This window comes from Cherax quadricarinatus, chromosome 84, assembly GCF_038502225.1.
Source record: "Cherax quadricarinatus isolate ZL_2023a chromosome 84, ASM3850222v1, whole genome shotgun sequence".
NCBI lineage: Eukaryota > Metazoa > Arthropoda > Malacostraca > Decapoda > Parastacidae > Cherax > Cherax quadricarinatus.
In genome coordinates, this window is record NC_091375.1 from 14,777,594 (window position 1) to 14,792,612 (window position 15,019).

Below are 15,019 nucleotides of genomic sequence, written 5' to 3' on the forward strand. Positions count from 1 at the left end.
ATAAATGCCCACTGCTCCAGCTAACCCTCGCTGTACGTATTTGTCATCACTGATACACACAAACATGTTTCTGTCTATCTTTGCCTGGAATTTTTGGATTATATTAGGTAATTTACACTATGTATAATTGTACTTGTGTGTACATGTGAGATAGATATATATAGATAGAGAGGCAGCCAAAGCAAGCCAGCCGGCCAGCCTGCCGAATACATAAGAACGTAAGAAAGAAGGAACACTGCAGCAGGCCTACTTGCCCATGCAAGGCAGGGACATGTCACCCCCCTCCCACCTGCGCTTAGACAAATTACCCACCTAGTCAGGTCACATCCATTGAAGGAAGGAGCATGATATCAGACCTAGTAGCACAAGCTAGTCAGGTCCAACTCACACCCACCCACACTCATTCATGTATTTATCTAACCTATTTTTACTTTCCTCTTAAAATGTGAGTGTTAATCCGACATGGCATCAGTGAATCCCTGGTGTGTGCCACGCTATTTGCTCTAGCTGGCACTCATTTGAACTGGTGCTCCCAGATTTTTTAATAGTGCACACACTGAGTGCACAGACCCATTCTTTCATGTCTAGGTGACTTTAGCCTATTGTGCGAAATTTGAAGGAATGAAAATTAAAACGTTAATCTATGTTTGGAGCGCTACGTGTGCAAACGTAGATCTACGTTTGGATAGTCTAAGGGTTAAATAAAAACTGAACAAAAAGCAGGGCATGTGACACTCGTTTATCATCATTGATAAAATGTTTCTCCTGCACAGCAGGCATCATCACTTGAATAGAGAGGTAATCACAGTACTAGAGACAGAAGTAGGGAAGTAATTTGAGGTGATCAGTGTCCTCAAACTTGATAGTCTTGTATCAAGGCTAAGAGACTGATCACAAGAAGTTACCTCTTCACTGCAACTGTCTCTAATATTGTAATCACCTCTGTATCTGATTGATCAAGTGTGCTGCACAGGCGAAATGTTTCATCAATAAAGATAGATAAGTGTTGCACATGTCTTGCTCGTCAACCTGTATTATATACCATTCATGACATAAGTTTAATGCTAAATTCAATAAAACAGGCAGTGAGAGTAAAACAAAAACTCATAAATATATCTCTATTTGAGAAAAGATTTTTCAATTTTTTGTTTAATATGTACATACCTGAACCGTAGTAATGAAACATGAGTCACTTTAGGAGAATAATGTTTCTTGGTATGAGTTTGAAGCATGTTATTATCATAATAAAAAATAAGCGCTGAACCTACAAGGGTCATACAGCGCCAGTTTGAAGCATAACATGAGAGTTCTACACTTATCGCACTAAGGTATAACCTGGTTTAGAGTATCTTAATTTTTTTGACCTAGCAGAGCATATTGTTGTAGTCTGCTATATATAAGAATGTTGCCTTAATACCATGATCATGCTATGAAAAGAATTATCAATGAACTAATGTTTATGTTCATATATATATAAGGATTCTTTCTTTACCTCTGCATCATTAGATTCATTTATCTTGCAAAAGAGTTAATGGATGTCACAAACTAAGATAATCTGTTTTTGCAAAGCCCACATGGGATGAGTGGGAATTAAGAAGCTTCCATGAGATGAGCAGATTACATTTTCTTATAATGAGTATAGAAGTAAAATTCCCAGGCACCCTACACATTGACCAACCTTAAATATTCAGTCACCGGATTTTCAGATTGACTTAAGACAGCCTTGTGATTGTAACTTTAAATTTTTAGAAGTCCAAATCGAGTGGGGGTTACCCAGGATATGGAAGCTACCCAGGACATGGAGGCTACCCAGGACATGGAGGCTACCCAGGACATGGAGGCTCTGGAGGGATTCTTAACAAAGCCTTGGGAATTGGGGGTGCCCTGGGAGGAGCATCTATGTTGGCAAAATCGGTGGGTAAAGTTTTCACAAATTTTAAATATTATTTTGGATTTCATTATATTGTTGATGTACTTGGATTAAGGACTTGCCAATCTAGATCACTTTCAAAAAATGCCCTCTAAGTATGATAATTTCAATGAAAGAATTTTTAAATATTAGCTTTTCTTAGTTTTGTTAATTTTGGTGGAGATACTGGCAATGTACTGACAGATGGTGAAAAAGCACAAGGGCACAGGAGTTCATTATTTCTACGGGTTTATGAAGTAGAGAGATTTAAGACAAGTCCAGTGATGGGTGAAACGAACCAAAGACTTCTGCATCTCACTTTTGTTTCATCATTTATACATGCTGTAATTTTAACAAGTTAGTTGGTGTTATGAAAGATATTAAAACAGTTACATTTAAATTGTTGCTAACAGCCTTTGATTATAAATTTTGTAATTTCAACCTTAAATCCTAAGTAATTAATCTTATAGAAATATTGAACTTTTGACAAATTTTGTAGCCCTTTTCTTCAACAGAACAAAGGTATGGGTGGCAAGGCAATGAAGTATGGTGTTCCTCTGGCTGGCCTTGGGGCTCTAGGGGCTGGTGGCTACATGATATCAAAAGGCTTCCATGGTGGCTCCTCTTCATCCTCAGGATCTAGTGAAGAAGAGTAAGAAATAATTAGTATTGCTTATTTCCTGTGATAACAGTGAGCTGAAAGGAAATACACTGGTAGCAGGGAATCTTTTTAATAGTACTGTAAAAGGATTCCCAGCATCTTGATTGGACTTGTTGGCTTATGCTATTATTTACCTGGCAGAGTGAGCTAACATCTGTTTAAGTTGTTAACCTAATTTCAATTTGAATGTTTCTAAGATATAATTTTTATAACCTCTAATTCTCATTTTTATTAAGAATGAATATTACACTTGCTAATCTGGAATTAAGCTCTGCAGTGCAACATTTAGCAAGTACAGTATAAGCATTTGGCCACATAATTGCTCCTTTGCATTATCTATCAGAGTGTTACTTTCTCAACACAACCTTGTTAGCTAAAACCCATTTTTTCCATGTGTCCTAGTAATGCAAAGAGAATCATATAATTATAAACCTATTCTACTAAACTGAAGTGGAATATTGAAAACTAATTTATAGTGATGAACCTATGTGCCTGCTAGACAAGTAAAGTACCACTAATTTATGAGGAGGAATAGTATTGAAAGGACAAATCTTCATAGTAAACTGCAGATAGAAATAACTAAATATAAGGCTCGGTTACCCTATACCAGCACGAGGCACGCCTTCCTTTACAATTTCCTCTTAATGTTTTGCAATATAAAGGCTTGTCCTTGCATTTTATTCTTCATTTTGTCCTTGTTATACTTGAAACTTCATTCAAGTGCTTATAGATAGGCTGTTAAGTGTTCAGATAAATTATAACTTTAATTACTTTGTGCAGTAAATAGGCTTTAACCCTTATGCTTAATATGGCCAAGTTAGTAAGATGCAAGATAGAAGGACTGTCAAAGTGCCTAGATCTTTAGTTATATATATATTTTTTTTTTTAAGAGTAGAGCTGAATCTCATAGGCCAGTATGACCTCAAATGAATCTTTACCTATGTTTTTGGAGTGATGCAATATTGTTTCTCATATCTTCAACTTGTAGCATTGCCAGCATTATGCTGGTTGCCTTATTGTACACGAATGAATTCAAAATTCTATGTTGGTCTGTTCTGTATGTTTCAGAAACTGCCCTTGTATTTATTTATTTACAGTATTTCTTTAATTGGGTCATAATTTTATTGTAGTCTAGTTTTAAGTTATACATGTATTATTAAAATTTATTATTATAGTAAATGCAAGGAAAAAGTCCAAATAGTTGGTTGCATGTAGATATAAAAAATCATATAATACTGTGTATATATATATATGCAGAGCATAAGTCATACTTTACTGAGAATAATGAAATGTGTGGGAGGAACCTATAAAACAGAAGAAAAAGGGATTAATACCAAGCAAGATGGAATTTTTCCTAAACTATTAGCTAGTCAGTTCCCTCTTTCACCCATTGCATTCAGATAACTACCAAGCTAGTACAGCCTAATATTAAAATAATTATCCTCTGCAAAGCGATTAATGCTGCATTCTTTATAGTATATGTTGAAATTAAAACAAAATTAGTACATGGCAGTTTTGCATTTGCAAAGCTGCCATGTAATGTGTAATCTTATCACTTACACATTAATAATATAAATGAGTTAATTTATTATGTCAGCACAGAGACTTAAATGATATTTTACCAAAGTTTTTATTAGATATGTAACCTTTGAGTACATTATTATTACAATCAATTTCTAATAATTTAATATGTATGGGTTATAATTATGTTCACGGGTAGGTGCTAAACCCCTAAGGGTCATTCAGTGCTTAGGAAGTAGTAGGTAATCCAGTTTTATCCAAAGGAGAGGGTATATCCAATTCCTTGGATAAAAATCCCAAATAAGCCACCCCCTTTCCCTCAGAGACTGGCATAATATGAGAGAGAAAGTACAGGAGTTACATTTGAGGTATCTTCAAGGATAAGGGGTCCTTGATGATGGTGAAGGGCTCTTGTAAGAAATCTGGCAGTGTGTGACCCCTCTTGGCTTAGTGCTGCCCCTTGAATATGACAATAATAAATCTGAGGAAGTTGTAATATTAGATATTATACATTTGTACTTGAATCTCGTCACAAAGTGTGACAGTTCGTTTTGCTTGCTTAAAACTGCTAAGTGTTAAATATTAATATATTTTTTGACACTTGTGGGAAAGTGCTAAACTCTAAGAGAAACTATAGAACACTTATGATACGATCTGAGCTGTATAATTTAAGAGCAATTATGTAGGTAAAAGGACACAAGTGCAGCTATGTGACATTTTGCTCTCCAGGAGCTTTGTCAAGCTGTTAAAAAGAATACAGGGGGGGACACTGGTATATGTAGGTACAGAGTAAGGTGCAAAATACGTATAATATAATTATTGTATGTAGCAGTAGCCCTTGTTGTAGTAGTTATATGATGGTGGGGTTTATTATTTTGAGGAGAATTCTTGCCAATGAAATATTGGCAAGAATTCTCCTCAAAACATAAACTCTACCATTACATTGCTACTACTACCTACAATGATTATATTATATTTTGCACCTCACTGTCTACCTATATATACCTGTGTGTTTCCCTGTATTGTCTGTAACGGTTTGAGAAAGCTCCTGGAGAGTGAAACATTGCCACAGTAAAATGTCACATTAGTTGCACTTGTGTCCTTTTAACCTACATATTATTGGTAATTCTACCAACATTATAACATATCAGCTGATCAAATGATATTCATTTTTATATATAACACATCCTGTAACTGCCAAACATATATATATTTATGTTATGCCCTTTTATGTAGTTATGGGAAAAAACTTGTTTTGATGTACACAGTGATACCTTGAGCTACGAACTTAATTCGTTCCAGAAGGCTGTTCAAGTGCTGATACTGAGCGAATTTGTTTCCGTGAGGAATACTGTAAATTAGATTAGTCCGTTTCAGACCCCCAAAAATACACTTATATAATTGTTTGAGTTGGGAGCTGTTCAAAACTCGAGGTACCACTGTATTTTGAAAACAATGATGTCCGAAGAATCTCTATTTTTCCACATATACTGTATCATGCTATGTGAATTATGATGATCACAAAAAACATGTGCTATGCAAAATCTTACTTTTAGTTTGAATGGAGCTGGCTATGATAGTGTTTGAATATGGAATAAAAATGATAAATTAAATATTTCCTTAGGTACAGTACATTAATTACAATAGTAGGCCAACAATGTATATTTTGTACAAGGAGAAGTCAGTGGTTATCCATAAAATTTAAAGCAAACTTAACCTAAGGTTAATACTAGTGCTAGAAAAAAAGAAAGCATAAATTAGGCGTATGTAATACAAATCTTAAGTGAAGAGGAGCACATGTTGAATGATAATTAATAAATGAAATTTAATATTAAAACCCTTAGTAGGCCTCCTTTACACTTACAGGTTTGTAATGTACAGTATATTTTAAGGAAAGTGCTAAACCCTTAATTCATAAATTATTTTTCAATTTGCCTTATAAAGTGATGCCTTTTATTAAATTTCTCAAACTATTAATTAGCATGTATGCATTGTTTTAATAATTTACTTAAAGCTGTAATAGACCAGTATTAAGTATAACATGCATCTCAAAAAATGATTATAGTGCCCCCCCCCCTGAAGATGGTCTAAACCATCTTTGGCTGATTACAAATTCTCTCTTAAGAGCAAGTGGAAACTTGCATGTCTATGACAGCCAAAATAATCTTTAACAGAAGTTTAAATAATAGAAATTTTGGGAGGATTCTTGTCAGCTGAATGTAAAGATGGTTTAAAAAGATGCGTAAGGAAATGCAGACATTTATATTTAGAAAACATCTCTAACATGCAAAGGGTTAAAAATAATTATGTATATACTATGATGAATTTTTTGGGGGGTTACCCTGCCTTGGTGGGAAATGGCCAACATGTTAAAAAAAAATATATATATATAGAGTATAGAAAAAAAGTAAGGTGTGAGTTGAGTAACCTAAGGTCTGAGATAAGAACTTTACAGTCTACTTGATGCTATTTCAAACCTTACTCATACTATGTTACCAGATCATATCAGGTTTATTCCATATGAATAGTAAAAACTGGAATTCAAGTACTGGTACTGAATTTAAAGTGACCATGCCAAAGAATTCTTTCTTTCCTTTTGAGGTATACAAGAAGTTTAAGAAAGTATTGAAGGACACTGTTTTAGATTAGCTATTTTTGCATTGAAACATTTAAAACAAAGTAAAAAAGTTGTTATAGGTTCTTGCTCCAAAGACAGATTTATCCTCCTCTTTCTTGGGTTAAAACCTGAATGCCTCCATTTCCCCAGACAATATGAACCCCTATAGGTTTAGCACTTTTCCCTGATAAACGTGAATATTTATTTTACACCTTAGAGCTTTATGTAATGCAACTTTTAAAACTAGCTTTTTATTCAGACTGTTGTAGACATGCCATTAGCTTCTAATGCATTGTATACATTAGTCAGGTTTAATTACATATACAGTCAGCTCTATAAAAAATCCACTATACAGAGAAGCTTTATAAAATATAATTGCATCTTTTTCGGGTCACCCTGCCTTGGTGGGAATCGGCCAGTGTGATAAAATAAAATTGCATCCAATATTTAATAGCGTGCACTATGAAGGCCTTTCTATGCACTGTACAATTTTCAGTCACATTTAAAAATCTCCTTTATGGTTCATTTTATTAAAGTTGACTAAAAATTATTTTTATATGGCTTAAGATCAAACTTTTATGCCTGTTAATCTAGTAAATTAAAGAAATATAGCTACAGATTTTTTTATGCCTAAATGCTAGAAAAAAAAAATTATATGCCTCAGTGATTAAATATTTTTGACCTTTTATGCATAATATTGCCATGGCTCCTAATTCTTAGTGGACAAGCTTATATGTGCTGCACACCAAGAGGTACAAGTTTCTCATTGCATGTGCAGATTTTGTTTTAATCACTTATTTAAATAACTTGTTCATCACCACTCAAGGATATGTACAATATTAATGAATCTTGTGTAGTCAATAGGCTTTGTCCAATTAACACAATAGTGGTGGGTGGCCAGTGGCAATAATAGTAAGGTAACTATCAGAGCTACAGCATGCCCAGCCATAGAATTTTAAATCTATTGTTAATGGCAGCAGTATAGTTGTGCACAAGTCCAAGGAAGGCTGTGGTACTCTGAGAATTTCCTCATCTTAGACATTATTTAATCCTTCTTACAAATCAACAGATCTTGTTAACACAGTATATCAATGATTAATGGCAAGAACTTATTATCTAACACTAATATATTATGAATCTCAACATTTAGAAAGTGTTGATTATTGATGCTAGTTACTAATTGGTCATGACTATTCCTTGTTATAGAGTGCATTTTATCAAACTAAATGAACTATGCAATTTATATTACGTTGTTCCAACAATAATAAATACTGATTTGTTTCAAGTGCTATTTTTCTATAAATAAAATTTGTAAATTCCTAACTTTTTTTTTTTTTTATACCTAAAAATAAATTTATATAGTAAAGGAACCCTGCATTGTATAAAAGGGGATTGTTACCCCTCTCCTCCCCAGCACCCAGTTTAGGAGCTATTTTAACTGTTGGTGTTTTGCCTATCCTACACAGCATCAGTCATCTACTGAGTGACCCACCTTTAGTTATAAATTTGTATTGGTCTCCAACACTAGAATAGTTCCACTAGTGCTTGAGGCACAAGATTCTCAATAATGAAGTAGTAGATTGTTTAACACATCTGCCATCTCCCACCATGGTGGAAACATTCATATTGATTTATTGTCTTGCCAGATATAGGTATCACTTTCAGAACTGAAAATGCCCACCCTTAGTGCTAGCACTGTACTTCCCATTGCCTGGAATGAAGTCCACCTAACTAGTTCTCTGAATTCCTTCATATATATTATCTTTCTCACATAATTTCTCTCCAGACAATAATAGTTCTGTATACTGCACAGCAATGTAAGAAATTATATTGGCTAGAGTAGAAATATCTTGAGATCTTTGCACTTCCTTTTTTTATCCATGTGGGTTATTCAGTGTAGGACATGGTGGTCTTGATCCTCCAAGTGTGAGACAGATGTATTTCCTATTTATAATCATCTATATACCCTTTGCATGTACGTAATGTATGGCTTCCTAAAATTTTTTCCACCAATTGGGGTAAATAAATTCTTGTACTATAATTTGACTTTATAATAGCAAGAAATACCATCTTTGTTATAAAATATACATTTCAGGTCAAAGTTTACCACTACCATGTGTGATGGAGGAGTGCTTGCCCTTTATTCTTCCTGGTCTCCATACTTGGGGTTAAACAGAGCAGAGGGGTGGAGGACAGTTGAGTACATCCCATAACTATTCTTTCTAGTGCTCCTATCATCATCGTCATCCTTGGAGGGCACATCTCTGATGAGGCTTTCCATGTTAAGTCCAGCCAGGGGGCCAGGGATGACTTCATCTAGTTCAGAAGGGTCCTCATAACTTTCACTTGCTGGTGAAGACCATGGACCTTGTTTCCACTTTGCTGCAACCTGCAATTATACGATTACTGTAGTGGTAAATTTGTACTCCCTAGAATGCAGGTGGGAGACACACAGAAAATCCTAGAGATTAGTACCAAACTTGCACACGAAAATCACTCCCTATGAAGGCAGATGATGCAACATTTCCCCCAATGAAAAGCAGGGGCCCAAGACTGTTCAACTGCCTCCCAGCATACATAAGGGAGATTACCCCTGGCCATCTTCAAGAAGGCACTGGACAGGTACCTGACAAGCCAGCCTGTGGTTCATGTGGCCAATAGCAACAATCTGGTTGATCAGGCCCTGGTCACAGAGGCATTAACCCACTCCAAGTAATGTTCTTTCATAAGTAGGACAGTCAGGTCACAATGGCCTGACAGGCACGTCTGACCCTTGTATCCTGTACATAATTTTGAGATTACCATTTCCCATAACTGACAGGGAGGATGGCCAGGTACACAAGTGTGCCAAGATATACACCTGGGGAAAATGGGACCCCGTGACAAAGAGTGAAAGATATTGGCATGCAGTGAAGTTACAATTAATTCCCCATAACATAAGGCAAAAATGTTTTTTTTTTTTTTCCGGGGGGATCACCCTGCCTCGGTGGGAGACTGCTAGTGTGTTAAAAAAAAATCAGGATACCTAGGAATCCAGCTAAAGATGTGACGCAACCATCTTGCAATGTGAAAAATCAAAGTGCTGAACTGCTTTAATTACAACCTTAGAATATGAAGACGAGACATTAAGTGTCCTGTAGCGCGCTCGGCTTACACAATGAAGTCCATGGTTCAATCTCCAGTACAGGTGGAAATGTTTGGACGTTCTTCCTACTGTCCCTGTTTATCAGTTGGTACATGGGTGTTAGTCAACTGGTGTGGGTTGCATCCTGGGGACAAAACTGATCTGCTCTGCATACCAAGGGGCTTTCTATATAGAAGTATGTCAGCTAGGCTTGCTCCATAGGGCATGCAAAAATCATTCTGAATCTAACGAAAAAAAATATTTCATTATATTTGTCTATTATTGTAAACTTATATATTTAGATGGATTAGGCTAAATTAAAATGCGCTTCTTATAATACAGTTAGGTAAGTTTCCTAAGGTTCTTGTGGTACAAAATCATTAATTTTTATATTAACATAAATGAAAAAATATATCTTTAAATGTATAAGAGGAAATTTTAGAAAGGACTTACTTCTAAACGAGTTCTTGCTAACTGGCCAATTTTACCTACTCAGCAAGACACGTACTTGTAGAAATAATAATTATTATAAGGAATGAAGGATGTACGTACATGGATGACTGGAACTTCTAAAGGTGGCAGATAAAAATAGATGGGTTGAAAAGATATCTTATCTTTTATTTACTACATGTACATAGTATACAGGCCTAGCTGACATCAGTGACATATTACTATACAGAAAGCTGCTTGTTATGCTGAGCATTTCAGGCAAATTAGGTCAGTTTTGTCCCAGGATGCGACTAACACCCAGGTACCCATAGTGAACAGGGACAGCAGGTGTCTTGTGAAAACACATCCCTAATGTTTTCCAGCTGTACTGGACCTCATGTGCGCTACCAATCGAGCTATGGGACAAGACAGGTCAGGATGCTGCAAGGGTCTGTACTGTACTAGCTTCACTAACATGAGTAATTATTCCTTAGATAGTAGGATGATTGAGGGTCATGGAAGCAAACAGATAATGGTCATCTAGGAATATTCAACTTTGCACACAGATTTTTGACTTAGAAATGCAGATATCTAAAGGCTCCCAGATGACGAAAGACAAAATTTAAAAAGAATGACTGGAATATATCAAGTTCCCACAGTCTTAAAAAAATTAACACAAGAGTACATCTAGTGGCTTATACTAGGCAGGAACTACTCGTGTATAATAATAATTAATTCTACAAGGTATACAGGCCTAAATGGAAATAAGTCACTCTGACTTTTTTGGGTTACCCTAGGTACTTTACACATGTGCTGCTAAGTATGATAATCTATGTACTACTATATGTGTGTATACCTGAATAAACTTATTTATGACACATTGCTGCTACATAGAAAGCCCCTGGTTATGCAGAGCATTTTGGGCAAATTAGGTCAATTTTTTTTTACGAGGATGTGACCCACATCAGGTATCTATTTTACTGATGGGTAAACATAAACAGCAGTGCCTTGAGGAAACACGTCATGTTTCCAGCCATACAGAGAATCGACCCCCAGATCTCAGTGTGGGGGATAAGTGCACTAGCAATCGAGCTACGGGACACTTTTATCCAAACTACCATTAAATGTACTTAGATTATTTGATTAAAAAGAAGCACCCAGGATCTCGATCCATAAACAATTTGAGCATATGAAAGATAATTACCTCAGTTTCCCCGAACTCCTGTTGAAGCTGCCTTAAGTGTTTCATTATTTCAGCATGAGGTGGACTTGGAGGGACGGCTGGAGGCGTCCCACATACTATAGATAACAAGAGCAGCAGCAACAGGGCACTGCATGAAGCAGATCCCTGTGTGAAAGTTAAGAAATTGTAAGACTTGCAGAGCACTGACCTAAAATCAATTAGCAATAAAAATTAAAAATAAACATAAATAAATATTTAATTATTATTATTATAGGTAGTAGGTTGGTAGACAGCAACCACCCAGGGAAGTACTACCGTCCTGCCAGATGACTGTGAAACAAAAACCTGTAACTGTTTTGCATGATGGTAGGATTGCTGGTTTCTTTTTCTGTCTCATAAACACGCTAAGATAACAGGGATATCTTGCTACTCCTACTTACACTTTGGTCACACTTCACAGACACGCACATGCATATATATATATATACATACATCTAGGTTTTTCTCCTTTTTCTAAATAGCTCTTGTTCTTTTTTATTTCTTCTATTGTCCATGGGGAAGTGGAAAAGAATCTTTCCTCCGTAAGCCATGCGTGTCGTATGAGGCGACTAAAATGCCGGGAGCAATGGGCTAGTAACCCCTTCTCCTGTATACAATTACTAAAAAAGAGAAGAAGAAAAACTTTATAAAACTGGGTTGCTTAAATGTGCGTGGATGTAGTGCGGATGACAAGAAACAGATGATTGCTGATGTTATGAATGAAAAGAAGTTGGATGTCCTGGCCCTAAGCGAAACAAAGCTGAAGGGGGTAGGAGAGTTTCAGTGGGGGGAAATAAATGGGATTAAATCTGGAGTATCTGAGAGAGTTAGAGCAAAGGAAGGGGTAGCAGTAATGTTAAATGATCAGTTATGGAAGGAGAAAAGAGAATATGAATGTGTAAATTCAAGAATTATGTGGATTAAAGTAAAGGTTGGATGCGAGAAGTGGGTCATAATAAGCGTGTATGCACCTGGAGAAGAGAGGAATGCAGAGGAGAGAGAGAGATTTTGGGAGATGTTAAGTGAATGTATAGGAGCCTTTGAACCAAGTGAGAGAGTAATTGTGGTAGGGGACTTGAATGCTAAAGTAGGAGAAACTTTTAGAGAGGGTGTGGTAGGTAAGTTTGGGGTGCCAGGTGTAAATGATAATGGGAGCCCTTTGATTGAACTTTGTATAGAAAGGGGTTTAGTTATAGGTAATACATATTTTAAGAAAAAGAGGATAAATAAGTATACACGATATGATGTAGGGCGAAATGACAGTAGTTTGTTGGATTATGTATTGGTAGATAAAAGACTGTTGAGTAGACTTCAGGATGTACATGTTTATAGAGGGGCCACAGATATATCAGATCACTTTCTAGTTGTAGCTACACTGAGAGTAAAAGGTAGATGGGATACAAGGAGAATAGAAGCATCAGGGAAGAGAGAGGTGAAGGTTTATAAACTAAAAGAGGAGGCAGTTAGGGTAAGATATAAACAGCTATTGGAGGATAGATGGGCTAATGAGAGCATAGGCAATGGGGTCGAAGAGGTATGGGGTAGGTTTAAAAATGTAGTGTTAGAGTGTTCAGCAGAAGTTTGTGGTTACAGGAAAGTGGGTGCAGGAGGGAAGAGGAGCGATTGGTGGAATGATGATGTAAAGAGAGTAGTAAGGGAGAAAAAGTTAGCATATGAGAAGTTTTTACAAAGTAGAAGTGATGCAAGGAGGGAAGAGTATATGGAGAAAAAGAGAGAAGTTAAGAGAGTGGTGAAGCAATGTAAAAAGAGAGCAAATGAGAGAGTGGGTGAGATGTTATCAACAAATTTTGTTGAAAATAAGAAAAAGTTTTGGAGTGAGATTAACAAGTTAAGAAAGCCTAGAGAACAAATGGATTTGTCAGTTAAAAATAGGAGAGGAGAGTTATTAAATGGAGAGTTAGAGGTATTGGGAAGATGGAAGGAATATTTTGAGGAATTGTTAAATGTTGATGAAGATAGGGAAGCTGTGATTTCGTGTATAGGGCAAGGAGGAATAACATCTTGTAGGAGTGAGGAAGAGCCAGTTGTGAGTGTGGGGGAAGTTCGTGAGGCAGTAGGTAAAATGAAAGGGGGTAAGGCAGCCGGGATTGATGGGATAAAGATAGAAATGTTAAAAGCAGGTGGGAATATAGTTTTGGAGTGGTTGGTGCAATTATTTAATAAATGTATGGAAGAGGGTAAGGTACCTAGGGATTGGCAGAGAGCATGCATAGTTCCTTTGTATAAAGGCAAAGGGGATAAAAGAGAGTGCAAAAATTATAGGGGGATAAGTCTGTTGAGTGTACCTGGTAAAGTGTATGGTAGAGTTATAATTGAAAGAATTAAGAGTAAGACGGAGAATAGGATAGCAGATGAACAAGGAGGCTTTAGGAAAGGTAGGGGGTGTGTGGACCAGGTGTTTACAGTGAAACATATAAGTGAACAGTATTTAGATAAGGCTAAAGAGGTCTTTGTGGCATTTATGGATTTGGAAAAGGCGTATGACAGGGTGGATAGGGGGGCAATGTGGCAGATGTTGCAAGTGTATGGTGTAGGAGGTAGGTTACTGAAAGCAGTGAAGAGTTTTTACGAGGATAGTGAGGCTCAAGTTAGAGTATGTAGGAAAGAGGGAAATTTTTTCCCAGTAAAAGTAGGCCTTAGACAAGGATGTGTGATGTCACCGTGGTTGTTTAATATATTTATAGATGGGGTTGTAAGAGAAGTAAATGCGAGGGTCTTGGCAAGAGGCGTGGAGTTAAAAGATAAAGAATCACACACAAAGTGGGAGTTGTCACAGCTGCTCTTTGCTGATGACACTGTGCTCTTGGGAGATTCTGAAGAGAAGTTGCAGAGATTGGTGGATGAATTTGGTAGGGTGTGCAAAAGAAGAAAATTAAAGGTGAATACAGGAAAGAGTAAGGTTATGAGGATAACAAAAAGATTAGGTGATGAAAGATTGAATATCAGATTGGAGGGAGAGAGTATGGAGGAGGTGAACGTATTCAGATATTTGGGAGTGGACGTGTCAGCGGATGGGTCTATGAAAGATGAGGTGAATCATAGAATTGATGAGGGAAAAAGAGTGAGTGGTGCACTTAGGAGTCTGTGGAGACAAAGAACTTTGTCCTTGGAGGCAAAGAGGGGAATGTATGAGAGTATAGTTTTACCAACGCTCTTATATGGGTGTGAAGCGTGGGTGATGAATGTTGCAGCGAGGAGAAGGCTGGAGGCAGTGGAGATGTCATGTCTGAGGGCAATGTGTGGTGTGAATATAATGCAGAGAATTCGTAGTTTGGAAGTTAGGAGGAGGTGCGGGATTACCAAAACTGTTGTCCAGAGGGCTGAGGAAGGGTTGTTGAGGTGGTTCGGACATGTAGAGAGAATGGAGCGAAACAGAATGACTTCAAGAGTGTATCAGTCTGTAGTGGAAGGAAGGCGGGGTAGGGGTCGGCCTAGGAAGGGTTGGAGGGAGGGGGTAAAGGAGGTTTTGTGTGCGAGGGGCTTGGACTTCCAGCAGGCATGCGTGAGCGTGTTTG

The 15,019-nt window shown here is 36.9% G+C and overlaps 2 protein-coding genes across 19 annotated transcripts in view; one reads left to right on the forward strand and one right to left on the reverse strand.

Moving 5' to 3' along the window:
- The window catches only part of LOC128704296 (galectin-9), a 29,205-nt gene extending 21,174 nt beyond the window's left edge, over positions 1-8,031 (forward strand). For all 6 annotated transcript variants that reach the window (XM_053799432.2, XM_053799434.2, XM_053799435.2 and 3 more), the window contains 2 exons: positions 1,750-1,914; positions 2,425-8,031. In XM_053799432.2, coding sequence (XP_053655407.2) covers positions 1,750-1,914; positions 2,425-2,565 — 306 coding nt within the window. In that variant the 3' untranslated portion in view covers positions 2,566-8,031. The remainder of the gene's footprint in view (positions 1-1,749; positions 1,915-2,424) is intronic.
- Positions 1,105-15,019, reverse strand: part of LOC128704298 (uncharacterized) — a 33,042-nt gene continuing 19,127 nt past the window's right edge. For 10 of the 13 annotated variants that reach the window (XR_008409432.2, XR_011394383.1, XR_008409431.2 and 7 more), the window contains 3 exons: positions 11,466-11,609; positions 8,822-9,097; positions 1,105-2,548 (listed from right to left, as the gene is read on the reverse strand). Coding sequence is in view for 3 of the 13 variants with exons in the window: in XM_053799438.2 (XP_053655413.2) it covers positions 8,849-9,097; positions 11,466-11,609 (393 nt within the window). In the remaining 10 variants the exon portion in view is untranslated. Of the gene's footprint in view, positions 2,549-4,183; positions 4,551-8,815; positions 9,098-11,465; positions 11,610-15,019 lie in introns of those variants that run through there. The other 3 variants (XR_011394377.1, XM_053799439.2, XM_070103175.1) reach the window with 3 other exon arrangements.